Genomic DNA, 26,886 nt, shown 5'->3' on the forward strand with positions numbered 1-26,886 from the left:
TATTCTAAAGTTCATTGTAATTGAATATAGATGAATTTCATTGACTTTGAATAGTTGAAGTGATTTTATAATAAATTGATTCAATGAATTGATCTCGATTGAATATCCTTTGATAATACATATTCTGATACTTTCACCTTGTTAGGTTATTTTGTATGGTTTTAAAATTCTCACTTGATAAATGTTAATTCATTTAGATATTCTGATGTAAATTCCATTTAACGAGAAAGATCAAATAATTAACTTATTAATCACAAGAATGAATAACTAAAGATAACAGCAAATCAACAAAATACAGTTTAGTTTATTAGTTGTTTGTTTTCTTTTTATTATTATTTTTTTAATAATGAAAATGAAAGAATAATAAGTTTATTCTTAATCTTAATTGATGAAATTATGTAATTGATTTATTTTTATGTTTATTTTATTTGATTATCTTCAGACCCTTTTCCAATGCAGGAAATATAACAAATGTTATTTCAATGGATATTGTATAAATCATTTGTGTATTGTAAAGAAAAGCAGACAAGAGATAAATACACATGTCATTCAATAAAAGAATGAATGTCAATAACAATGAATGGCATAATAATAATAAAAGTAAATGATATTACCAAGGAAAAATGAATTAGAAAGAGAAAGACACAAAGAAAAACAAATAAGAAACAAGATAAATACAATAATAATAAAGATTATACAAATAACAAATATAAATGAATAACAATAAATGATATAGAAAAGAAGAATAAAAAGAATAACAAGTGAATGGAATAAAGGAGAATATTCAGAAATACTCAAGAAGTAAGAAAGTAAAAGTAAAAGATGGAATGATATTCAACAAGAAGTATATTCAATCAAAATGAAAAGATAATTGAAAGAATTAAAGAAGAAATTAAAGAAAACAAAAGACATTGAAGAAAAGACATTAAAACAAATGAAAAAGGAATTAAAAACAAAACACAAATAAAGAAATGAATGAAATATGTAAAATTACAAGAATAATAAATAACAAACAAAGTATAATGAAAATACAATAAATACAACAAAACAAAGAAATAGAATTTTAATTGAAGTGTTGTATTGTTTTAAATTAATTGGTTAAATAAGAAATTAAATAAGAAATTAAGATGGGAACAAATAGAAAGTATAATAAAAGTGACAAACATTAATGTCAATAGTGAAAAAGAATATATTAAATATATTAAAATATCACATAAAATAAAACAAAATACTAAATAATACATTAAAGTGAAAGTAAATGATATAATAGAAGAGTAGAGCGTAATTCAATAATAAAAAACATCATATTAAAGAATAACTCTACAGAAATTGATGAAGAATATCTTAACACTCTCATCAATAAAGTAAAAGAAATGAAAGTAGAAAAATGTTCAAACATTAATTACTACTGGAAAAGAAAAGAAGCTGACAAATTAACAAATGGAAATTAATAATAGATTGATATGGTCAGGAAGCAGAATGCAGGATCTGCAAGATGATATGAAGAATATTTCAATGATTATGTACATTTATCTCCAAAATAAAATAATAGGAGACAAATTTGATGAAATAAAAGAAATACTAAAGAAAATAAATAGAATAGAAGATTTGGTCAATGAAATTGTACAGAATAAAGTTCAACATGAAATTAAAAGAATATGATGAAGAAGGAATTAAAGTCAAAGCACTAGAAAGAATAAAATACCTAAAATATATGATGAGAATGATAAAAGAAAGAATTAAATTTAATAAAGAAGAAAGGGTCAGAATCAATACAAATAAAATCATGTTTGATTCTAATAAGAAAATTAGAATAAGGAAGAAAGACCCAAAAAATGAAATATACCCAAATAACGATATTACTTTAGAATATTGGAAATCGTTATATGAAACACAGGTGATATTAAATAAAGAGAAATGGAAAATAAAACAAATCACCTTGTGGAATGAAAGATATAGAAATTATGATAGTGTCATTATAACAATAAATGAATTAAATTTAAGTATAATGAAAATAAGTAACTGGAAAGCATCAGGAATAGACACTATATATGGGTATTATTGGAAAAGGATGTCATCATCAAGAGAAGCCATTCTCAATATCTTCAATGAATGGTTAAACTTCATTCAAAACATCCCATTAGAAATGGTAAGTGGAAGAACTTTATTAATCCACAAAGGAGGTGATAGGAACGACGTCACTAATTATCGTCCTATCAGTTGTACAAATGTAATTATGAAAGTATTTACCTCCATATTAAAAGAGAAGATTCACAATAGACTTAACATGAATAGTGAATCATTTAAAATTAGTAATAATCAATTGGGATGTAAATTACAATCTTTAGCTGCTAAAGAATGAATAATTAATAGTTATATGATGAAGCAGCAGAAAGAAGAAAAATACCCAAAATATGTGGAGTCATATTATGACATTAAGAAAGCATATGACACAGTAAACCACAAATGAGTAATTGAATCATTAAAATATTTTAATTATGAGGGTGTCATCATTGACATTATTGAAAGTATGATGACTAGATGGAAGATATTCATCGGTTATAAATTTAATGAATATCTATGATGTATTAAATTAAATAGAGGAATTTTACAAGGTGATTCATTATCAAATCTACTCTTCATCATTCAGATGAATGTAATTTCTCAAATCATCGAAGAGAAATTCCCAAAATCAAATCACACATTATATATGGATGAATTGAGAATAATGACAGAAAATAGTGAAGGAATTTGAATAATCCACTGTGAAATTAATGACAAATACATCAAAAAATTGAAGTGTCATCAAATAAGTAACATTTTAGAAGATGGAATGAGTCAAAAGGAGTAGATAAAACTACTACAGTGAAAGCATGGAAGTCCATCAATATTAAAAAGAATGCATTTCTCCAATTAACTAAAATGAATGATGGAGCAATATTTTGTGAGTATAGGAAAGCAAAAATAATGAAAAATGAAAGACTAAAATACTCCACACTTTGTAAAGACAAGACAGTAACAGTAGAACACATTCTACTATCTTGTATTTATCATAAAAATCACAAATAGAAAAACATGACAATATTGGCATTATAATATTGATTAATAAGAAAATATACAGGAAATAATCAATATAAAAAACCCCATATGAAACAATGTTCAAATACAAAGACATCACAATGATATGGAATATACAAATAATGCCTAAAAGTGAATGATAATATAATAAATATCATATATATGTATTAGATAAAAAGAATAAAACTGGTCTATTATTTGATATGACTATTGTGGCTGATCACAATATTAATTGAGCCTATTTGAAGAAAAGAAATAAGTATAATGAATTAAAGAATATTCCATTGAAAATAGAAAAATTAAAATATGTCAAAATAAATCCAGTAGTAATTTCAATAAATGGATTAATGAATAAAGAAAGTAATAAATTAATTAAAGAATTACAAATTGAGATTAACGTCATTAAAGAAATTAAAAACCTTGTAATACAAAACATAATGGATGTCATGGAATATTGCTTCAGTCACAATCAAACATACTCCGTAGATCTGCTTGAAGAAGACTCATGGATGGGATTAGTCTCCTCTAAGTCATTAACAATAGAATCTAATTCTATTAATATTTAATTAATTCCTTATTATTTAATTGTTTTATTTTTTCATATCTTATTCAATTCAATGTGTATTTGTTTCTTTTTAACAAATTATGTTGTTGTTTCAATGTATATCCAATCTAAATAACTGATAATCCTATTGACTACTAACTATGGTTTGAGGTGAATGAAAAATCAATTAAAAAAGTATGTCATGGAAGGGAAGTATATTTTGATTGTTTCTTTCTTTGAATGAAGAACATAAAACCTCCATAAACAATAACAAGTAATGTTCCAATGATAAGAACACAAATCAAAGAAATTAAGAAAATGGTTCTAGACAATTCAAGGTTTTTTTCTTGTTCAACAATTCCAATACTTTCAAATGTGATATTAATACCAACATCATTAAGCATTTTGTCAGTAGCAAACCGAGCATAATACACTTTATCTCGTTCTACAGAAAGAGAAACTGTAGTACATTCTGCATCACTTTCATTTTTAGCAAAACAGACACTTTCAACGCCACTTTTACACTCAGAGAATATACTTATTTGAATAACTGAAGGAGAACATCCTTTGATACTCAACTTGTCAGATTTTGAAATAAATTGAATAAATGTTCCTTTCATTTCTTTTGAATGACAAGCGTCACGAGATGGAAGGGTTTCATTATAGATTATTGTTGATATAAAGAGTGATTGATTAGTGATTGTATATTGAGTATCAGGAAAAGAACAATCAATACTCATTCTGGCATAGGAGAATGTTGGAAAAATAACTCCTGTTTCAAAATCTCCTTCATCATTATTTCCAACTATTTCAATTTGATAATCAACATCATTTTTCATTAAAACAGCATGTCGTTGATTATGTTTTCCATTATCACATTCTAGTTGTTCAATATCAAGACAACTTAATTTATCTTTTATATTAATATCATAATTCATGTTTGTTGATGTTTCACAAGTGGAAATATCTATTTTCCATCTTCTTGATGAATGAATAGTAAAAAATGACGATGGCTTAGAAGAATTCGAGCATATTAATGGTTGGATTTTACTCACTGTTATTTCACTTGAATATGGAATAGTGTCAATTTGTTTTGGATGAACTTGGTTTGATGTTGGCATAATTTCAAAAACAATAACACTATTTCTTTCATTGTCTCCACTCATTGAAGGGATATACCTAATATAATTCATTTGATGTGGCAAAAGAATTAATGGAGTTGAATCTTTGAATCTGTCAATACATTCTATTCCACACATTCTATATGTTTCAAAGAATCCATGTCCTTTGATATTAACTCCAATTTCATAATTCAAAGGATTGTCAATCCCAATCCAATACCCAGTGTCTTTTGTTTCACTATTGATATAAATAGATTCACCACAATCACCTTCTGTTGGAATAAGTTGAGAGTAATTTAATTCAAATATCCCTCCACTATTAGTCATATCTTCTTTAAGTTGAAATAAATATGGTTCTTTACATGTTGTTGTTGTTGAGACATTATAAGTCTTAAATGTGAGTAGTGAATATTCACTAGTAGTATGAACCTGAACCAAACTTCCTTCTTGATTCACAATAAGTTTTTGTTCATTAGAAGTGAATAATTTACCATTAGATTGACAATTCTCATATATTGAATATTCAATATTTCCTTTAAGTGTTTCTATTAAAACAAAAGTTGAATCTTGTTTATTGAATTTGATCCATACATTCTTTTGAGTATTTAAATCAACCATTTCTTCATTTAATAACAAAGTACCATTCGTTGGTTCTTCACAACTACTTTCAAACCTTCGAACATAAAAATCAATAGAAATACGATACATTCCTTCTCCTTCATTAACAATGAAATAATATTTATGTGTTGGAATACTCTCAAAGACAAATGAATGACTGAATTGGGTATGTTGTTGAAAAATACTTTCTATTTCTATGTTGTTTTCACATGTTTCTTTAATCATTCCATTTACAAAATCTTCACCTTCATAAGAAAGAACAATTTGAGTTTGAGTATCTTTAGCTATGAATGAATATATTTGATTATTTCCATTTTTACTCATATAGTCAATAAAAGTTGTATTTAACATAACAGGAAAAGCACATGATGAATTTTGCATATTTTCTTCTGTTATAACAAGATGATATTTAAATTCTTCATTTGATGTTATGGCAAATAAAACTGTTTCATTTGACAATGTTTCATTCTTATACAAATAAAAACTACCACCATTATTACACTCAACACTATGAGTATTCCATGTCGATGATATTAGAGTTTCATTAGTTATTGATTCAATCAAATAAATACCACTTTTATGTTCATTACAAAAATTTATTTTAATTTCTTTTGTTGTTCTAATATCAAAAATTGTAGCTTTTCATAACATTAATTCTTTTCTTCTTTTAAACCACTTAAGGTAATAACAAACTATAATTAAATTCTTTGACTGTATTGTTCATTGAAATAATTCCTGTCTTCCAATCTTTTGTTTCTCCTTCTTCTTTATATGGAAAATTTTCAATTAGTTTAATAGATGGAATAGCAACACAATACCAAATAAGGAGGATTTCAATAAGAATATTCATCTTTAATTTTTTTTAGTTAATTTGAATCAAAAGATTAAGAAAATTATAATTTTATTACTAAACTCAATTTTGGATGTTGATGATTTAAAAAAAAAACACAAATAAAAATATGTTATTTAAAATACAATCTTTAATTTGGAGTTAGTTGATTCAACAAAATCATCTTCAAAATCAGTGTCATTATCTAGAAAAACTCTAGAAAAATACCCCATTGGAATTGAAACTTCTTCTTCTATTATTCTTCCCATTTGTGGATTATTTAACGCTTTCCAATTCAATTGTTTTCTCAATGGAACAATACACAACTCTTCTTTTAAAGAACATTTTGGTTTAAGTCGGTAATAATCATTAAAACATGGCTCTGGTTCTAAAAAATGTTTTTCTTCTTCAACCATATGATGTTCTAATGGTGGTGTTTTGATTCTAGGAGGGATACATGGAAATTCAACTTGTTCTTTTTCTCTTAGTCTTAAAAATCTGCAAGGTTTAAGAATATATTTTTCACAAACTACCTCTTCTTCTTTGACTTTACAAAATATTTTGTTTTGACCATTAATCTTAATTTCTTTAACTTCTTTAACAATATCAACTTCAATAAAACTAATTCTTGGTTGTATGTCTGTTACCTTAACTTCTTCTTCTATTTCATTATTTATTATTTCAAATTTTTGTGTTGATATTTTTTGTGGTTCTTGAACTACTGGTTTGATTGGTTCCTGATTTATAGGTTCTTCTTCTGTCCTTGTTTCAACAACACTCATTTGAGAAATAACTTGATTTCCATCATTGAATTGAATCATTTCATGTGGTCTTGCCAATTTTTTATTGATTCGATTTTTTCGTTCTTGAGTGAATGATTTTTTGATTGACTCTTTTTGTTTTTGTTCATTGTTCTCAAGAATGTCTATCTCTTTCATTTCTCTTAACCCATTAATTCCTTTTATTCTATCTTCACCAAATGGTAATACTGATAATAATGTTGTTTGTTCTTCAATTTTACTCATTAACTCTGAAGTAATAACTTTATCATCTTTAACATTATTTTGATTTGTTGACTCTTCATTTTTATTTTCTATTTCTTCTTCTTCAACAACTTCCATTGGAATTTTATCATTATTCATCTCTCGTTCTTCTCCAAAACTCATAACAGATAATATTGATGATGTTTCTTCAGTCATTTCTTGATTGTCTTCATTAGTCACTTTCTCTTGAACCTCTTCATCTCTCTTGTTTATATCTTTTTTATTTATTGGTTCATCTTCAATTAATACTAATTTTTTTGTTTCTTCTTGTTTTTTTGGAATAATAACGGTGGTATTGAATTGTTTTTCCTTTTTGAATATTTTCTTTGGACTTTGTCTTGGAGATGTATGTTGAATTGTATCATGTTCAATTAATTGCTTCTTTTCGACTTGGTATTTAATAGGTGTTTTATAACTTGTTTCACTAATTTCTACATTTGTTTCAAATTGCATTGGTTGGATGCTTTGTTCTATTTCTGTAAGATGGAAATCTTTCTTTGGTGTCTCGATCGGATGATTTCTGTGAATAACAAAACTATCTTCACTTTGTTCTTCTTGTTGATTTGTTTGAAATTTCGAGATTTTATTTTCATTTTCTGTAAAAGTTGTTGTTTTATTTTTCTCTTCAACCCCTTCTAACTGAATTGTGACATTATTCTCTTGTGTTGGTTGTTCAATTTCGTTAAACGTAATCATTCTATAATCATTTTGATCTATAGATTCATCATCAAATGACTGATTATTAAATTTAATTTCGGTTTGTAATTTCATTGTTTTTTGACGTTCTGTTTTCGTTTTAGGAATATCAAATCCGTCAGATGTTTCTTTGAATTGGCTAGTTATATTTTCATTTCTTTTGTTTGTTCTACTAAACGTAATTTTACTTTCATTATGTTTAATAATAGGTTGAATAACTCTTTGTGCAGTTTCTATTCCAATTTCTTTTTGTTTGATTGGTGTTTTTAAATCATTTGGATGTTTTAATCCTAGTTGCTCCTTTTTCTCTTTTTCTACATATTTTCTTTTAAATTTTTGTAAATATTTTTCTTTTTCTTCTTCTGTGATTTTAGGTATTTCTTCCTCTTTTTGAATTTCTTTCTTTTTCTTTTCTGTTTTACTTCTTATAAATCTTTCTTTTACTTTTGTTTGTTGTGAACTTCCTTTTTTATTCTTATTTTGATGTTTTGGCATTCTATTTTAATTTGTGAAGTATTAAGTTCTTCTCTTTTTTTAGTCCATAAAAATTACATTATAAAAAAATAAATTAAACAAATAACTTACACAACTTATTTCATTAAACCAACCTCTAAAAAAAATGTAAAATAATATGTGAAAGTTTTCTGCAACTGTGTCGTTGGAAAGGAATTTCATTTCTTAATACATCTCTAATATTCACTTTCAAATCTCTAAATTAAATTTAGTTATACATTATACTGTGAATATTCTTTTTTAATAATTATGCGACTTATCATTTATGATTTGACAAAACACTTCTATTAAAATCTTTAATTTGTTTATTTTATTGTCTTGTAGTTGTAATAATACTTATCTTTAACACTAGAACTTTCAGTAATGTAAAACTATTTAATAATTGCTACTTTTTTATTTATTTTTTAAGACAATAATAAGAGTACTTTTTAGAATTGCAACATAATGATATGAAAAATAACTCTTTATTTTACTCACTTATTTTGGTACTTGTTTTTATAGACTTTTTACATAAAAAAAAACAACTAAAATATAGAAAGATTTTACAGTAAATATAGTCAGTTATTCATTCCTCTAACTATTAATTAATCAAATTTGGTTAGTTGGTGATGTATCAAATAAAACAATTGGTAGTGACTATTGCTTGAAACAAAATTTCTTGATAAGTCATGTTATAAGATTAGTCGATATCTATATCATAGATTTTTCTTGGGATATTTAAAAAAGTACTGATAAAACTTCTAAATTCACTTTAAGAACTATTAATCTTGCTCATGAACATCTCTTTAAATGATTGGTACGACTCTCATCTTTATGAAATTCAACATCAAATTCAACAATTTTTAGAGTCTCTTGACCCAACCCATTTAGAACTTTATCAAACACTATTAAATGATACTTGGAATGATCTTCATCAAACAGAAGTAATTTCATTACAAAGTGCTCAATTTCTTGTAAACGATCAAGTAAAAGAAGACAAAGAACAGTACCTTGCTTTCATAAAACAAACAGTGAATAGAATTGGATCATTGATGAGACTATTCAAAGACATTCACATCAATAAACACACTCTCAAAGAAATTCGTATTACACAACCAATCATTATTGTTGGTCTTCCAAGAAGTGGATCAACAACACTATTTAATATAATGTGTGCACACACCAAATCCCATTACTTTACATCATGGCAGACTTTGTGTCCTGGGTTTTCAATGATAACAGAAAAAGCACAACGACAATTCACAGAATATATTCATAATATGATGAAAAGAGGGTGTGATGATTTTGATAAAATTCATGCAATTAATCCAGATGCAAATGAAGAATGTGTGTTTCAATACAATTGCTATGGTTTGTATTTTGCTCATTGTATGGCATTACCACAATACAAGGACGTTGTTTGTAACCTCTTTTCTTCATGGAATTCATTAATGGATTTCGAATGGAATGTATATAAATTAAATCTTTTAAGAAGACCAATGAACAATGACCAATTTTTAATTATAAAGAATGCAACATTATTATGTGTGTTAAAAGATGTATTGTTATCATGCCCAGATATTCGGTTAATATGGATTCATCGCAACCCATATGACATCATTAAAAGTTCTATTCCTTACTTCAAAACAATCAAAAATACATTTTTAACGAAAACAAATCAGGAAAAAGTTTCTGATGAATGGTTATCTCATAACATTGCCGAGATAGAGAACCGTATCTTGAAACAAGCGATAGATGTACGAAATGAATGGGTCAAACAAAATCCATCAAGACAATCACAAATTTATGATGTTTTCTTTAATGAGATAATCAAAGACCCTCTTTCTATTGTTGAATCTATTTATCATCATTTTAATATTAATGTTAGTGAAATTGATAAAGAAGTAATGAAAAAAGCATTGACTAATGATTATCAATCAAAAATTGGGAGAATGACAACTAACTCAATTCCAATAAGTAAAGAAGAAGTTAATAGTCTTTACGACTGGTACATCAAACAATTTTTTTCAAAGAAACTTTAACCAATACCAACGTTTCAAGCATTTAAAGAAGTAAATTTTATATAATAATTAAAATCAATTAAAAAGTAATTATGATAAGTTTTTTTTTACAAAACAATTAATTTTCCAACAATTTCATTTTATTATTGTTACTAAAAACATTTCTTCATGAAAGTAAAAAACAAAAAAATAAAAATAACATAATATCAATTTCAACCCTTAAAAAAAAGATAATATCAACATTGAAAGAATTACTTACAAACCTAAAAGAAACAATCAATTAAGAAGGGATATAATTTGTTCCACTTACAAAATTTGAAGTTGGAGTAGTAGCCATTTGTTGTTCTCTCTTCTTTTTTTTAAGAGCTTTAAGACCACAAGCATTACATAAGAAAGTATTTGGTGACTCACCAGTTCTCCATTCAGATGTTTTGGTTGTATGACAAATACTACATTCTCTATTATGATCCAATTTAGGTCTTCCACGTTGTTTCTTACCATTTGGATTTGTTGGCTCTGTTTGTGGTTTTTTTTGTTGTTCAATAACTGGTTGTGTTTGTTCAAGAGAAGTACCTTGGTATAATTGACGATTATACTCTTCTAACATTCCAAGCATTCTTGACTTTAGTAAAGCAAATTGTTCAATTGGTAAATTTTTCTCATTACACCATAATAATAATTCAAGTACTGACTGTCTAAACTAAATTATTAGATGATCTACTTTTCGAAAATTGAGTTAATAAGATCATTTCATCTCTTCATTGGTAAATCTCATAATAAAACAAACGTCACAAGAAAATTTTACACAACTAGGAAGATCTGTAATATTTTCATCTGCCATCACTTTTTCAGTTTCCATTATAACTGATAATTCAATTATTTTAGAGATCATTTTATACCCTAAAAGTAAACCCTTTGATTTTGACACGTGGGTTATTAACTAAATATTTCAAGAACTATTTTTTTAAAGTTCCCGAACTATATTTTTTTATTTGTTTTTTTTTCTCTTTTCAGAAAAGTCAACGTCATTAAATATAGCAAATAAATAGCAAAAACATCATATACAATAGTTTTATTTTTAAAAATATTTAAAACAGAATGAATCGAAGTACCTAAATAACAAAAAGAATCAAATTAAATTTGTTTCTTTTCTTTAGATTCTTTAAGTCCAACTGTTCTGTTAAAAACTAAAGCTCCTTCTTTAGAGTCACTATCACAACAGAAAAATCCTACTCTTTCAAATTGGAAACAGTCAAGTGGTTTAACGTGTTCTAAAGTTTCATCAACATAACCATTAACAATAGTGAGTGACTTTGGATTAATAAGTTTTTCCCAATCTGGACTTTCTGGTTTAGGATCAGTAAAGAGAGTATCATAGTATCTTAACTCGGCTTTAGCTGGTTCAGCTCCATTAACACCAGAACTAACCCATTGAATATGTCCTTTTGGTTTTTCTTTTTTATCTGCATCAAAAGTACAATATAAACAAGTAATTTTACCTTCAGCATCTTTATCAAATTTATGACAAATAATATTTCCTGCATATCTTAATCCAACAACTTTGTTTGGTGCAAGTCCCCAATATCCTTTTTTGTCTTCATCTCTCCAATCACTTCTGTCAATATAAAGTACTTTTCTTAAATGAACAGTATTAGTTCCCATTTTATCATTCATTGGATGATTTGGTCTTACAACTTCAATACAATAATCATCTGGAACATTAGTTAAAATAACTTTAACAGGATCTGGTACACACATAGCTCTCTTACATTTAACCTCCATATCATCTCTACAATGTTGTTCAAGAACTTCATAGTCAATATAAACAGTAGTATTAGTTGTAACTCCAACAGTTCTACAGAAATTATTAATAGCATCAGCAGAATATCCCTTACGTTTGAATCCCATAATGGTTGGCATTCTTGGATCATCCCATCCTCTAACATATCCTTTATCAACTAAAGCATGAAGTTTTCTTTTAGACATAACAGTATAAGTAATATTTAATCTGTTAAACTCCCATACAACTGGTTTATACATATCAAGAGCATCAAGTAACCAAAAGTATGATTCTCTTCTTGGAAGGAATTCTAATGTACACATAGAATGAGTAATGTCTTCAAAAGAATCAACTAAACAATGGACAAAATCATATGATGGATAACAACATAATCTATCACCTGTAACTGGGTGTGGGAAGAATTTAATTCTATAAGCAACAAGATCCCACATACATGGGTTTGGTGAATTAATATCCATTTTCATTCTTAAAGTAGCTTCTCCTTCACCATATCTACCTTGACACATCCATTTAAAGTGTTTAAGATTTTCTTCTACACTTCTATCTCTCCATGGAGATGGTTGTTTATTTTCACGTGAAGCAGCAATTTGATCAGGAGTTTGATGACAAACATAAGCTTTTCCTCTTTTAATTAATTCAATTGCACAATCATAAATTCTATCAAAATATTGTGATGAATAAGTAACAGCACATGGAGTATGTCCTAACCACTTAACAGTCTCTTCGATAGTATTAATAAATTCATGAGTCTCTTTCTCTGGATTTGTATCATCAAATCTCATATAACATTTACCACCAGTTTTTTCTGCATAACCAAAATTCAAATACATTGATTTGGCATGTCCAATATGAAGATATCCATTTGGTTCTGGTGGGAATCTAGTAACATAAATTCCTCCAGTTCTTTTTAGATGTTCAGCAAGAATTTCTGGAGTTTTTTGAATATTATCAGCGGGATTAGATAATTTAACTCCTGAATCAACGTTCTTTTGTTTTGGAAGATTTTTAACTTCTTCTTTTTTATTTGGTTCACCACTCTTTTTTTGTGCTTTCTTTTTGATGTCATCTTTAGTCTTTTCTCCTAATATTTCTTTTAATTGTTTCATTAATTCTTCATTAAGAACCTTACCATCAGCCCATTTAATGGAATCTTTTGCTTCTCTTATTAATTGACCTTCCATAGTATATCTATTCTTTTTTAATTCTTCCATTTTACCTGATAATAATTGTTTAACTCCTTCAATAATTTGTTCTCTAGTAACAACAACTCCTACTCCACATTCTTTTTCAATGGTTGGAATATCAAGTTCTTGATGTTTATTAATATAAGTCATTAAAGCATCCATATTAATATTAGTAACTTTCTTAGAAACAATCCATGCTATTACTTGTGGTCTAATTGACTCTTTTCCTTTATTTAATTTTGTAGCTAATTGATACAACAATTGACCAATAGCCTTTTCACATCCTTTTTCACATCCAGCTTCTTTAATAATATCAAGAAGAGTTTTAGTAAGTTCAGCATTCTTAAGCGTTTCTTCAGCTTTTTGTTTAGCAATACCAATTAGTTCAAATTGTTCTGCGGCTCCAGCCATCTTCTTTTTATGTAATTTATTTTGCGTTCTTTGGTTTTTATTTTTGTGACTCTAAACCCTTATTTTTCATTTTTGAATATTTTTTTTGTTATAGGGTTTATTTTATTAACTTTATGTTATATATGACATATTATTTTTTATAATAAAAAATTGTTTATAATTTAAAAATGATAAAAAAGCCTATTTATAGTATGTGAATTACATCACGATACATGATAAATATAGAACATCAGCTAAAAAATATATGAAAAACGTTACGTTTGTTAAAGTTTAAAATAATAAAGAACAATAACACTTTATGAAGAATATAAAATTCAGTCACAGATGGATTACTATGTTATGAACAAAAGAAAATTAATAAAAATTAAATTTCAATCAAATAATCCTTATAAAAATAAATTGTAAAGTTTTATGTAGTTGTTTGAATAATCTACAAAATCGAATATTGTCGTTATAATTTTATGAACAACGGCTCTCATAAAGTTCATGACCCAAAGAATGCAGAACATAAAAGAAGGTCTAGAGAAAATCAGGCTTTATTTGTTAATTGTTTAATTGGGTTATTGATTGCTGTAAGTAAAAAAACTATTGGAATTAAATGTCCATTAAAGATATACAAAGAGGGAAGTCCTCAATATTTTCAAATTATTCAAATAGATAACTTCAAACTTAAGAACAGAAAAGTTAGAAGTATTGAAGAAGTTAAAATTATTAAAACTATTACTAATGAAGTAGTAAAGGGATTATCTCCAGAACAAAAGAAAATGTCTTATTGTCAACCAGGCAAAGTGGGGTTTGTTCGTTATAACTGGATATATCCATTTTTAACAAAAGAGAGTTTCTATAAATTTGGAAGGAATGTTTGTGAGTTAATCAAAGAAAAGCTTGTACATAATACTTCAAAACAAATTGTTTTTATTGATAATGAAATGGTACATAAAATAAATGGATGGGTTGAATCTGAGAGAGGACAATTAAGCACTACAGAAACAAAATTCCAATTCATTAATCAAAAGGATATACCAGAAAATGAAAAAACTGAATCTGATAATACCGAAACAATTAGTGAAGATTTTGATTCAAAATAAAAAGAGAAGTATAGTTATTTGAACTGCTAATTGAATTTGTATATTCTTCAAGATTTAGGTATTTATTTAAAAAGAAAAGAAAGTAAGATTTATATATATATATATATATATGAAGTAGTAATAAATATTAAATAAGATGTTGAAAAGTAACATAAAAAATAATACATTAGAACTTTGTTTTATGGCAAATGTTCTTCTTTATTTTACTAAATTCAGTGATGTAAAGTCGTTTCTTTTTGTTTCTAAAAAGTGTCACAATTCATGTAAAGTACTTAAAACAAACCCACTCATTGAGTATGGTATAGATGAAAAGATAAAAAATTGGGCATACAAAATTATATTATTTTTTCCAAATATTCAAACATTTAGAATTAAAGACTTGAATGTTTTTCTTCCACAAAATATAATTAACAATGTCAGTCTTATAGAAACAGTTTGTAATTTTGATCTTTACAAAATGGAAAATGGTGATGAACAAGATTCATCTATATCTTCTTTGACATTTCCTCTTTTTATAAATAGTCATGGAGAGTATTATTTTTATGACTCAGTGAGAAATTATTTACCAGGTTATCCAGAAGGATGGTTACCAAAAGGTATTCATTCAATTGGTACCGAAATTCATGAAAACCAGAATTGTGCTATAGAAAAATTAGTTGATTATTCGATTGTATCTAACTACAGTGCATGGTGGTTTCTTATTCATATAACTTCTTTTAAAAATTTAAGATACTTAACTATTATTTTGGAAGAGGAAGTTGGTTGGACTTCTACAAAATTTAATAAAGGTGAGTCAATCTCTATTTATTTAGAAAAGGTTATGAATTTTCTCTCTCTAAAAACTACGTTGCAAAAAGTTAAACTAATTACTATAACAAATACCATTAAAGATTCTGTTTATCATCAAATTAAGAAATATCCAAAAATTAAATTTATTATTATTGCATATGATTGTCTTAAAAGTGAAGTCCAAAGATGGAAAAAAATAGCGTCATTACCAAATGTCTATGTTTTATTTAAATGTGTAATTCCAGAGATTTTAGCGGAAACAAAATTTGTAATTTCTGAGCATTTTAGTATGAAATATAAATATGGATGGTATTCTTCTCATATTAAAAATTTATGTAAAGAAATAGAAGTACTCAATTATTTGATTGAAAAATTAGTATTAAGTATTTCTGTTCATTGTAAGATAGAAAACCTTCCAGTTTCTTTTTTAACTCCTCTGTATAATCTTTCACAGTTAAAGATAATTGAGATGCATTTAGTTATTAACACGGAGGCTAAACACAATTATATTCTTCCAATATCATTAAAGTCATTAGTCTTATCTTCTGATATTACTTTTGGGATGTCCACAATTAGAATGTCTTCAATAAATTTTTGTCTTCAAACTCCAACATTAGAATATTTACAACTCAAACAACTCAAACTTCGTTCTGAAATAGAAATAATTCTTCCAAGCTCATTGTCTATTCTAAATGTATTAAGTTGTGAAAACATCACACTCAAAATTTTTCCATTGTTTAATCTAGTCTCCACTGTATTTAATAATTGTATAAGATGCAAGTTAATAAATGACTTTAAATAACAATAATAAATTTTAAAATTTAATTCTGTTTATAAAACATTAAAAAAATGTATTTTTATTAATTTAGAAAATATATAAAAGAAATATTCTCTCTTCTTATTCATAATCTCATTATTTGTTAATGTTACATACATTAATTTAATCATAGAAATGTAATTCATTAATTTTCATTGTAAAATTGAGAAAGAGAAGTACTATATTATAAAAGTATAGATATATCTTAGTTTTTTTAATTAGTACAGTTAGATTATTACTATTTCAATTAGTAATTTTATCTTCTTAATGTTTTAAATATAAAAATATTGTTTTTATAAAATATTTTATTTTTTTTTATTAGTCAGTTTTTTTATTCAATGGCAACTGAACAAATACAACATATAGCAATCGTTGGTTGTGTTCATGGTAAATACAGAGAGATGTATCGACAGTTGTCTGAATATGAAAAAAGTACTGGAAAAGAAATTTCATTTGTAATATGTACAGGAGATATGCAAACCCTGAGATATGAAGCTGATTTAGTATATTTAAAAGTACCACCAAAGTATAAACAAATGGGAGACTTCCATCTGTACTACGAAGGAAAAGAAAAAGCACCATATTTAACACTGTTTATAGGAGGAAACCATGAATCATCTAATGTATTATTACACCTTTACAATGGAGGTTTTGTTTGTTTTAATATGTATTATCTAGGAGTATGTTCTTGTATAAATATAAATGGATTAAGAATTGTTGGAGTATCAGGAATTTATAAGTCATTTGATGAGAAAAAGCCATACACATACCCACCATCTCCAAATGATGTTGTTTCATTATTTCATACAAGAAATTATGTTATTCAAATGCTTTCAAATTTAAGTCAAAGTTCTCAAATTGACATTTCACTTTCACATGATTGGCCACAAGGTATTGTAATGAAAGGCAATTACAAACAATTATACAGATTCCAACCTGGTTTTAAAAAAGATGGAGCTTCTCTTGGTTCACCTATTAATAAAGTCATTTTAAACACTCTTAAACCAAAATATTGGATTTCTGGACATATGCATTGTGAATATCATGCAGAAGAAGGACCAACACATTTTATTGCATTAGGTAAAATAGGATATAAAAATGCAATATCTTATCTTGACCTTCCTTTAAAACAAAAAACAGACCTTGAATATGACAAAGACTGGGTGTGTAATCTTATTATGACATGGCCTGCATTTTCAAATAAAGCACAATTCCCTGACTTGTCATATTCTATTTCTGAATTATTATCTAAAAGAACAAAAGAACTTGATAAAAAAATCATTGAACTATGGGAAAAATATATTGGACTTAAAATTATTTATGACTCAGATACTTTTGACATACAATTTACTTCACGTAGATTTTATATTGAAAAGATATATAATGAATTAAATATAAATTGAAATGAACTAGAACCTTTTTTATTGATTGATTTTAAATAAAAATAAATTTTACATTGTTTGACAACCATTGATTTTATTATCCCATTGTGTCTTCATTAATACTAATGATTTTGGTAAATAAATTCCCTTCAATTTTGGGCATTGTTTTAATGAAAGATAAGTCATTATTGTATTTTGTTGTGTATCAACCTTAGTTAATTCTCTACATTGAAATACAATACATGATAATACTTTTGGAAGTTCTAATTCTTTAATTTCTCCACAACCAAATATACTGAATTGAGTTAAATCACATTGTTTTAATCCTTGTATTGATTTTAAATAGAAAAGTCTTTCAAGTCGAATATTTTTTAAAGAAGATGGAAGTAATAATTCTGAAATTCCTCCTGAATATTTAATATCTAAATTTTTTAATGGTAAAAATTGTAAATTATTTAATTGTGTAACAACTCCACAATCATCTATCCTAAGAGAAGTTAATGTTGTTGGAAAATATAATGTTGTAGTAAATTTAAAATTTAGTGAAATAAGATTTAATGCTTCAATATTTTTTAAACGTTCAAAATGAGCTATTGAGTCATTTTCTTCTAAGTCAGAATTCCATACAGTGACTTCAGTAGGATAATAAATTTTAAATATGTTGTCCATATTATTTTTTACAATATTATAATATCTAATATTAATGTTATTTTTTTTAATATTAAATAAAAATTGATCAAATTCTTGCATATCAATACCTTCAGTCTTATTAGCAAGTAATATAAATTTAGTTTGAGAATAATGTCTATTAAATTCATTTTTCCATGTTTTTAAATCAAATGAATTTAAATATTCAACTTTAATAATAACTTTAAATGGAACATCAAGAAAATAAGTTAATAATGTTTGAATGTATTCTTTATTCAATGACTCTAGATTTATTATTAATTTCTTAAAACATTTCCCAAATTTTGGAGTTTCTGTCATTTTAATTAAAAATTCATTTCCACATTCAAATCGTATTAATGTTTCCATTTTTTCTAACTCTGGAAGAGGTGAATATTCTACTAATCCAATTCCTCTTTTAAATATTAAATAACGAATTCTATTTGAATAATAATGAATAAATGAAATTGCATTAACATCAAATGTATCAAAAACAGAACAATCGAAATCAAGATGTTTTAATCTATCTAAAACATATTCTATTTTTTTACTTTCTTTAATACTTTCATAAACAAATAATCCAGCACTACAATGTAATGTATTCATTTTCTCAAATAATTTCATTAACTTAATCATATCTTTTTTTTGATAATCTATATTAAATGGACTACTATATAAATTTTTACATGACTCTAAACATTTTTTATTTATTAAAATAAATTTAATTAATGTTGTCATTGAGTCAATATATAAAACAACATTCATTAAAAACACTCTTTCTAACTTCATTTGATATTTGAAGTTTATTTTTTTTCCTCTTCTTTTTGAATAAAAACTTTTGTAAAAAAAAAACAATGAAAAGAAACAAAAGTTCTGGTCATGTCATTTCTATTCTTCCACAAACATCACCATCTACTACTCAATTGGAATGACATTCAAAATATATTTGAAGTAATTTATTCTTATTATAATTAAATGAATCATCTTCTTTCTTCTTTTTTTGTTCTACAGAACATAAAACTTGTGTGTTTTTGTTCCATTCAAATCCAAATTCTGTAATTTTCCCATTAAAACTAATTGAAGAAAGGCTTCTACAATTCTTAAAACATTTTTGTGGAATAGATGTAATATTAGATGGAATTGTTATTTGACTAAGTGAACTACATCCACTAAAACATCCTTTTCCAATTGACGTTAACGAATTTGGAAGATAAATATTTGATAATGAATAACAATTTTTAAATGATCTAATTCCAAGATGAATAACACCTTCTGAGAGATGAATTGTATTAATTATTTCTTCATTAAAACAATAATCAGTAATATATTTATATTCTTTAGGTATGACTGATGCATCTTCAAGAAAAGCGATAGAAAACGTATCAAAATATACATTTGGTGTTTCAATTTTCTTTTCTTTAAATAATTCTTGTAGAGAAGTATCTACAAATCCATGAAATTTCTTTCCTGTGGTTAAATGAATTTCTGTGACATCTCCACAATAGTCAAATGCTTTCATTCTAAGAAGAATTCCATCATGAATAGTTATACTTTTTAAAGAACTATTTGAAAAACTAAACTGATCAATAAATGTAAGAGTTGTAGGAATTACAAGTGATGAACATTTATCTATTCCATTAAAACAATTTTCATGTACTTCATGAATTTGAGGGGAAAAATTAAGACTTTCTATATCTAAAAGAGCAAAACATGACTGACCAAGAATTGTTACTTCTGAAGGTACTTCATCCAAATTATAAATATTTAAATCATTTCGTTCTATCTCTGTTAATATGACTCTTTTTCCTTCAACCTTTCTTTGAAACTGTTTTTGATAATTAAGTAATTGAAAATAGGAAATATCAAAATGAATAATAATTTTAAATACCTTTGGAACTTCATGAATTGTAATTGATTTATAAAAATGAAGTGTATGTAAATAAGGGAAATACTTTAATTGATTAATTGAAATATCATATGGGTTATAATGAAATAATTCATTTAAATTAATGAACTTTTTATTGACTAACATTACATGAAAAAGATCATTTATCGTTGGAAAATATTGTGCAATAATCAACATAGAATATCTATCAACTAAACCCATTATATTACTAAATAAGAAGATGAAACAAATTGAGTTTAATTGAATAAAGAAAAAAAAAAGAGAAGGAAAGTTAAATTATTTTCTCATGCAAAATTCTTGATAGTATCTAAAGAAAGATGAATATGTTCAGTTAATGTATTAAATCCATTTCTAATAAGTTTAAGATCATTTGAAATATATTCGCTAAATTAAATCAATTTCATCAATTTTACATTAAGTAACTGTACCTTAGAAATAACAAACATTTTCATTATATTTCCTTCTACAATTAAATTTCTTGTAACTTCATGCTTTTTAAATTCTTTATCTACACTAACAACCCGAAGGACTGTTTTTGCTATTTCTTCCGTTGGAAAAGTAATTTCAGCAGTTCTATGAATAAGTAATAAATGATTATTAAAACCAAATTAAATAAATTAAAAATATTAAAGTAATATTTCTACAACAAACAATATATGACTCATTAATTCTTTTCTTCTTTTCTTTTAAGTTCTTTTTTTTTACTATATTTTAATAATAAAATTTACTAAAAAGAATTATAATTATCCAGACACCCTCAAATACAGTCAAAGTATTGAACTACTATTGGTTCATTAACATAATCATCACCTCCACATGAATCAGGACATGAATATACTACAATAGTACCAAAGTCAATGTTAAGTTCAATATCTAAATTTGTTGCATAAATAAATTGTGGAAGTAATTGCCATTCAAAAACACATTGTTTACCACATCGAGGACAAGAAGGAGGGTGTTGTGGAATGTCATTTGATTTAATCCATAATGGCTTACCATTAAATTGATACCTCAAAACTTGACTTGGGTCTTTAGCAATTTTTGTATTAAATTTAATCCAGACTGGATCACTTTGTTGTAAATCAGATTCTTTAATTCCTAAATCTTCATTGTCTGGGTGCATATTTTCTATTACCTTTTTTAGCTGAACATCTTCTTTTTCTATTAACTCATTCTCTGGTTCAGTGACAATGAGATATTCTGATGCATTTTTTTGAGGTTTTGCTTTATCTCTGCTTCTTCCTAATTTTCTTTGTAATGGTTGTCCACATTTCAATTTATGTTCTTCTCTATCATATAAACAATGTAATGAACAACAGTATGGTGTAGTACAATCAGGGCAATGTGTTGAAGAAGGAAATCCACAAATTATACATTGTTCTTCAGTAACAATGCTCTCACAAAAATCTTCTTTGTCATATAAAGTTCCTTCAGGTAATTGATTTCTTAACACAGTGAATTTTAAGCAAAATGGACAATGAAATAAATAAAATACTCGGTGATAGGATTGTACCATTTCTAATGGTGCGTATAGTTGTAACATAAATAACATAGGTTTCTGACAATATGGACATGAGTTATTAGGTACTTTCTTACCTAACCAACTAGCACATCCACCACTTCTATTCATAATTGGATTTGGCACTTCTTCTTCTTGTAATTCTTCAATAAATCCACAGATTATGCCATCTTCCATTCTTTGTGAATTTCAAATAACTTGTTTCTTGTTCTTTCTTTATTAAACTTGAAAAATGGAAAGTAATAGAATATGTTTTAGGGTTTGTTTCTAGTTGTTTTATAAAACAAATAATTATTAATTCTCTAAAAAAACTTTAATCAAAGAGGAAATATTTGATAATTAAATCATTGATTAAACTATTTTCTTGTCTTCTTTCTGTTATTTCAAAAAACTATTCAAAAAATTAAATTGGCTTGTTAGAAACAGATAATTAACATTTTAAATAATTCATTCTTAAAGAACATATAATTTGTATGTGTTAATAAAACTATTTCTAATAACTATTTGGTTACTTATTGTAATTATCATCAAATAAGAGTAATGTTTTAGTTTATTCAAACTAAGTAAATTTGTTATTGTTATATTGTATTTTATTCTAAAAGAAGTCTCTGAATCAAAAACAATTTGACAAAATAATCAAAACAAAATTTATAAAGAAATAATGAATAGAGAATAATAAAACAAAGAAACAACTGATTTTAATTCCATATAAAAATAAGAAAGTATAATATTCAATAATAAATGTTAAATTGTCATTTTTTATTAAAAAGAAAATAATATATATAATATTTCTATTAAGTTAGTTATGAACAGTCAAAAGAAGAGTAAATGAATTGACAAGAGAGCATGTGATTAGGGGGAATAATATATTGGTTATATAAACCTTTTATAAACCAAAAAAACCTATTAAAAGAATTTGTTTAATTATGAATGTTTTATGTTTAATTTTGTTGATAGTGAAGTTTCAATATAATTGATAGTATTTTTTATCTATCAAAACAATTAGTTTTATAACAACCAATAATGGTATTATAGTTTATTAATATTTCTGTATTTCCTCTTTTATTTAATTCCTCATTATAATTATTAAGAAAAAAAAAGCATTAATTAAACAATGAGTTAAATAATAAAAGTATTAAAAAAACATACAACAACACAGGAAAGTAAAACAAGTAATGACATTGACTTATGTAGTAATGTAAAATCACATAAATAAAGAAGATAAAAAAAAATAAAAAGAAATAACAAAGTACCAAAATTCTAAAAGAAGTATCTACCACTTCTAAATTAAACCAACTATACAACAAAGAAGACTCTCCCATATTCTTTTTATTCTTTTTTAATAAAACAAAAATAAAAAGTGAACAACAAATTCAAATATAATCCCTCTTTGTCTATTTTTGTTTTTTAATTTTATTTTCAGGTCAAAACAAAAAAAAACAATGAAGAAGAGAAACTTAAAAAAGTAAAATTCAGTCATCTGTTACAATGTTGCAATTGAGAGTTTTTGTGATTGAAGCCGAAAATCTCATGCCAGCAGATTTTTTTTCAAAACAAGCAGATCCTTATGTTAAAGTAACTGTAGGAAAAGAAGTTCATCAAACAACTATTCAGAAAAAAACATTAAATCCACATTGGAAAGAAGAACTTCGATTTACAATAGATTCACATAATTTACCAAGCATAAAATTTGAAGTTTATGATTGGGACAGATTTAAAACTGATGACTTTCTTGGAACATGTCAACTTCCTTTAAAAATGCCTATTAATGGAGATGTTTGGTTAAAACTTAGTATTCAAGGAAAAATACATGTTAAATTAGAAACATTTAAAGGCATTCAACAATATTACCCTTCATTTCAAAATGGTCAAAATGGAATTGCACTTAAAGTTATGGATGAGTCTACACCAACACTATACCCAACACAACAATTTAATCCTAATTCATTTGGATTACATATTGATAAAAATGAAGCGTCTAAGTTCAAACCAAAACGATTCATTAATCCACAATCAGACTCATATATTTCTTCAACTGAAAATTTCAATGTAAGTCATCCCTTTGAACAAGATAGTGTTGGGTGCAGTTATTATGCTTTATCATGTGGTAAGTATGTCCAATACTATGGACCTTTACCTTCAGTACCTCCTTAAAGAGCAAGAAACGTTGGATTTTGTTATTGTTTTGTAATATAATGTTATATATACCAATATTTGAACAATGTTTTTGATAACGGTTTTCTATTTTTGAATATTTGAACGGAAGAAATAGTTTTTAAAAAAAGAGCATCGAAAGATTTCTATGAAGCATCCAACTAACCCTGGTAAAAAACAAATTGTATAATATTGTTTTTTCAAACTAGAGTAATACTATCTTTTAGTTATGAAATCTAAAAATAAAACAGTAATTTGCGAATCTACAAGAAACCCTCAAAGTTAAGAATAGGGAGAAACGATGAGCAAAACAAAGGAAGAAAACGGGAAATGAAAATAGTTTTGAATGAACCCTAAAATAAAACTCAAAGAGAAAAGAAAGAAGAAACTAAAAACTGAAAGTAGAGGAAAAGAAAAGAGATTAAATTAATGAAGTGAAAAAAAAAATTAACACCAAGAGATGGAGAAAAGATTTTATGAGAAGGTGACGTGATATGAATAATAAGAAAGAAGGAAAGGAGAGTATAAGTCTATAAAAGAATAAATCAAGAAAGAGGAAAAACTGAAAGAAAAATCAAATCAGAGTTTTCAAATTAGAAAAAGAAATTTAAGGGTTTTTTTTTCGTTTTTGGTAATATTTTTTTTGAAGCAAAAAGAGGAAGAAGAAAAGACGAGGGTTGTGTTAAAGTTTAAAAGAAGTGATTAAAGAGAATTCCCAATAATAAAAAGAATTATAATAACAAAATGTTCAAACCTGTTAGATATACCACTGTCAACAATATCAAAGAAAGTGGAATTTGTGAAATGGCAACAATTAGATATTGTGAGGTTTTAAAAGAAACAAACCCACAACTTATTCTTCCAACAATTAAAAGACCATTAACATTTCCTTCAATTCCAACACATAATAATGGACTTGATAATGAAGGATATGAATATATTGCTTATGCAGATGGATTAATTGGATCAGCATATTCTAGAGAAGGAAATTCATGTGCTTTTAATAAAAACTCAACATATCGGATTATTTCATCATTAGGAAAAGGAACTTTTGGACAAGTACTAAAATGTGAAAATCTTTATAATCATCAAATTGTTGCAATTAAAGTATTAAAAAATAAACCATGTTATTTTCGACAAGGAATGCTTGAAATTGCTATGTTACATGCAGCAAATTTACATAATCAAAATAATGATAAACATATTGTTAGAATATTAGATCATTTTTTATTTAATAGACATATATGTATTGTATTTGAGTTATTAGGAATGAATTTATATGATGTACTAAGAACAAATAAAAATAAGGGAATGGGATTTTCTTTTACTCAGACTATCGGTTATCAAATTCTTCAAGCTCTTTTTACATTGAAAAGAGAATCAGTTATTCATTGTGATTTAAAGCCAGAAAATATATTATTAATTGATAATAGATCAACTATTAAAGTAATAGATTTAGGAAGTGCTTGTTTTGAAGGAAGTACTCTTTATACATATATTCAATCAAGACATTATAGAGCACCAGAAATTATTTTAGGGTTACCTTATTCATGTTCAATTGATATGTGGTCTTTTGGTTGTGTTATTGCAGAATTACTTCTTGGTATTCCAATTTTTCCAGGTGAAAATGAATATAACCAATTAGTTAAAATCATCGAAATGGTTGGAATGCCATCAACACAAATACTTGATAAAGGAAGTAAAACTACAAAATTCTTTAAGAAAATACCTAATAATTTTGGTTCTTGGGAATATGTCTTATTAACACCACAAGAATATTCCCAAGTAAATGGAGTTCCATTCATTGAAAATAAGAGATACCATCGTTATCGTTCATTACAAGAATTTTGTAGTGGAATAACAATGCATAGAAATGGTGAGAAAAAAAGTAATGATGATATTTATCGAGTTCGTTTATGTGACTTTCTTCAAAAAATCTTTGTTATTGACCCAGCACAAAGAATGACTCCAGAACAAGCAGCACAACATCCTCTAATGCTTTCTAAAATGCAACAACGAGGATTTGATTGGACTGGTAATATATGGGGAAGAAAGATTGAAATATCAATGTCTATGGACAATGTCATTGAAACTATATTTAATCGTCCAATGTCTCAACAATATCTTCAATCCCAAAACTTTAATGTTGATCGATATTATCAAACCTTTATTAAAGCATTAAATAATGGAATTGTATTAAATGTCCTTCATATTAATCCATTTCATTTTAAACCATTAAAGTGTGGATTACCAACAAAAAATATAAATAGTAGTGAAGATGAATCAGAAAATGATTTGCCATCTATTGTTAATATGAGAGAAGTACCTCCAAGAAGTAGAAGCAGAAGTATGGGTTGTTTTGAAGTAGAAGAAAATAAAATAACTCCTCAAGAAAATGAAGAACTACCACCAATTGATTGCGCTCCTCAAATTCAATCATCAAGAAAAATGGTAATGACCCCAATCAAAAATATAGCAAATGCACCATTAAGACCTCCAAAATCAAACCCAAGGCATGGATCTTTTTCTATGTCTCCAAAAGGAACTCCAAGACAACCAGCAAATATAACTGTTGTGTTATAGTAAATAAGCTTGTGTTTAATTATTAGTTTGTCTTGTTTATTACATTAAAAACATTCACTCTTGTTTAATTATTAATTCAAAACTTTCATATTCATATTTTGGTTTTCTTTTTTCTTTTGTTCTTTTTAAATTTAGTTTGTGTTT

At 26.0% G+C, this 26,886-nt stretch overlaps 13 protein-coding genes across 13 annotated transcripts, besides 3 other annotated features; 6 read left to right on the plus strand and 7 right to left on the minus strand.

Annotated features, from left to right (window-relative positions):
• The first annotated feature begins 440 nt into the window (after positions 1–440).
• Positions 441–1,055: a repeat region.
• Positions 1,008–2,778: a repeat region.
• Positions 2,769–3,658: a repeat region.
• Positions 3,659–3,822: 164 nt separating this feature from the next.
• On the minus strand, positions 3,823–6,211 carry EHI_062660 (uncharacterized protein; the record flags this gene model as incomplete). The annotated part of the gene is made up of 2 exons (XM_643459.1): positions 3,823–5,999; positions 6,055–6,211. 2 exons carry the CDS (start codon positions 6,209–6,211, stop codon positions 3,823–3,825), a joined length of 2,334 nt encoding a protein of 777 aa, XP_648551.1.
• Positions 6,212–6,327: 116 nt separating this feature from the next.
• EHI_062670 (uncharacterized protein) lies at positions 6,328–8,424 on the minus strand (the record flags this gene model as incomplete). The annotated part of the gene is made up of 1 exon (XM_642956.2): positions 6,328–8,424. One exon carries the CDS (start codon positions 8,422–8,424, stop codon positions 6,328–6,330), a length of 2,097 nt encoding a protein of 698 aa, XP_648048.2.
• Positions 8,425–9,215: 791 nt separating this feature from the next.
• On the plus strand, positions 9,216–10,463 carry EHI_062680 (uncharacterized protein; the record flags this gene model as incomplete). Its single annotated transcript, XM_645452.1, has 1 exon — positions 9,216–10,463. The coding sequence occupies one exon, from the start codon at positions 9,216–9,218 to the stop codon at positions 10,461–10,463; it is 1,248 nt and encodes a 415-aa protein (XP_650544.1).
• Positions 10,464–10,722: 259 nt separating this feature from the next.
• Positions 10,723–11,301, minus strand: EHI_062690 (uncharacterized protein; the record flags this gene model as incomplete). The annotated part of the gene is made up of 2 exons (XM_645453.1): positions 10,723–11,142; positions 11,230–11,301. 2 exons carry the CDS (start codon positions 11,299–11,301, stop codon positions 10,723–10,725), a joined length of 492 nt encoding a protein of 163 aa, XP_650545.1.
• Positions 11,302–11,576: 275 nt separating this feature from the next.
• Positions 11,577–13,838, minus strand: EHI_062700 (glutaminyl-tRNA synthetase, putative; the record flags this gene model as incomplete). Its single annotated transcript, XM_645454.1, has 1 exon — positions 11,577–13,838. One exon carries the CDS (start codon positions 13,836–13,838, stop codon positions 11,577–11,579), a length of 2,262 nt encoding a protein of 753 aa, XP_650546.1.
• A 461-nt stretch (positions 13,839–14,299) lies between these two features.
• On the plus strand, positions 14,300–14,926 carry EHI_062710 (uncharacterized protein; the record flags this gene model as incomplete). Its single annotated transcript, XM_645455.1, has 1 exon — positions 14,300–14,926. The coding sequence occupies one exon, from the start codon at positions 14,300–14,302 to the stop codon at positions 14,924–14,926; it is 627 nt and encodes a 208-aa protein (XP_650547.1).
• A 181-nt stretch (positions 14,927–15,107) lies between these two features.
• Positions 15,108–16,517, plus strand: EHI_062720 (uncharacterized protein; the record flags this gene model as incomplete). Its single annotated transcript, XM_645456.1, has 1 exon — positions 15,108–16,517. One exon carries the CDS (start codon positions 15,108–15,110, stop codon positions 16,515–16,517), a length of 1,410 nt encoding a protein of 469 aa, XP_650548.1.
• Positions 16,518–16,870: 353 nt separating this feature from the next.
• EHI_062730 (RNA lariat debranching enzyme, putative) lies at positions 16,871–17,935 on the plus strand (the record flags this gene model as incomplete). The annotated part of the gene is made up of 1 exon (XM_645457.1): positions 16,871–17,935. The coding sequence occupies one exon, from the start codon at positions 16,871–16,873 to the stop codon at positions 17,933–17,935; it is 1,065 nt and encodes a 354-aa protein (XP_650549.1).
• Positions 17,936–17,983: 48 nt separating this feature from the next.
• Positions 17,984–19,345, minus strand: EHI_062740 (uncharacterized protein; the record flags this gene model as incomplete). Its single annotated transcript, XM_645458.1, has 1 exon — positions 17,984–19,345. One exon carries the CDS (start codon positions 19,343–19,345, stop codon positions 17,984–17,986), a length of 1,362 nt encoding a protein of 453 aa, XP_650550.1.
• Positions 19,346–19,499: 154 nt separating this feature from the next.
• EHI_062750 (uncharacterized protein) lies at positions 19,500–20,687 on the minus strand (the record flags this gene model as incomplete). Its single annotated transcript, XM_645459.2, has 1 exon — positions 19,500–20,687. One exon carries the CDS (start codon positions 20,685–20,687, stop codon positions 19,500–19,502), a length of 1,188 nt encoding a protein of 395 aa, XP_650551.2.
• Positions 20,688–21,243: 556 nt separating this feature from the next.
• EHI_062760 (programmed cell death protein 2, putative) lies at positions 21,244–22,182 on the minus strand (the record flags this gene model as incomplete). The annotated part of the gene is made up of 1 exon (XM_645460.1): positions 21,244–22,182. The coding sequence occupies one exon, from the start codon at positions 22,180–22,182 to the stop codon at positions 21,244–21,246; it is 939 nt and encodes a 312-aa protein (XP_650552.1).
• Positions 22,183–23,535: 1,353 nt separating this feature from the next.
• EHI_062770 (C2 domain containing protein) lies at positions 23,536–24,159 on the plus strand (the record flags this gene model as incomplete). The annotated part of the gene is made up of 1 exon (XM_645461.1): positions 23,536–24,159. One exon carries the CDS (start codon positions 23,536–23,538, stop codon positions 24,157–24,159), a length of 624 nt encoding a protein of 207 aa, XP_650553.1.
• Positions 24,160–24,903: 744 nt separating this feature from the next.
• On the plus strand, positions 24,904–26,742 carry EHI_062780 (protein kinase domain containing protein; the record flags this gene model as incomplete). Its single annotated transcript, XM_646792.2, has 1 exon — positions 24,904–26,742. One exon carries the CDS (start codon positions 24,904–24,906, stop codon positions 26,740–26,742), a length of 1,839 nt encoding a protein of 612 aa, XP_651884.2.
• Positions 26,743–26,886: the final 144 nt, after the last annotated feature.

This window comes from Entamoeba histolytica, genomic scaffold (assembly GCF_000208925.1).
Source record: "Entamoeba histolytica HM-1:IMSS scf_1104750517213 genomic scaffold, whole genome shotgun sequence".
In the NCBI taxonomy this organism is placed as follows: Eukaryota; Evosea; order Mastigamoebida; family Endamoebidae; genus Entamoeba; species Entamoeba histolytica.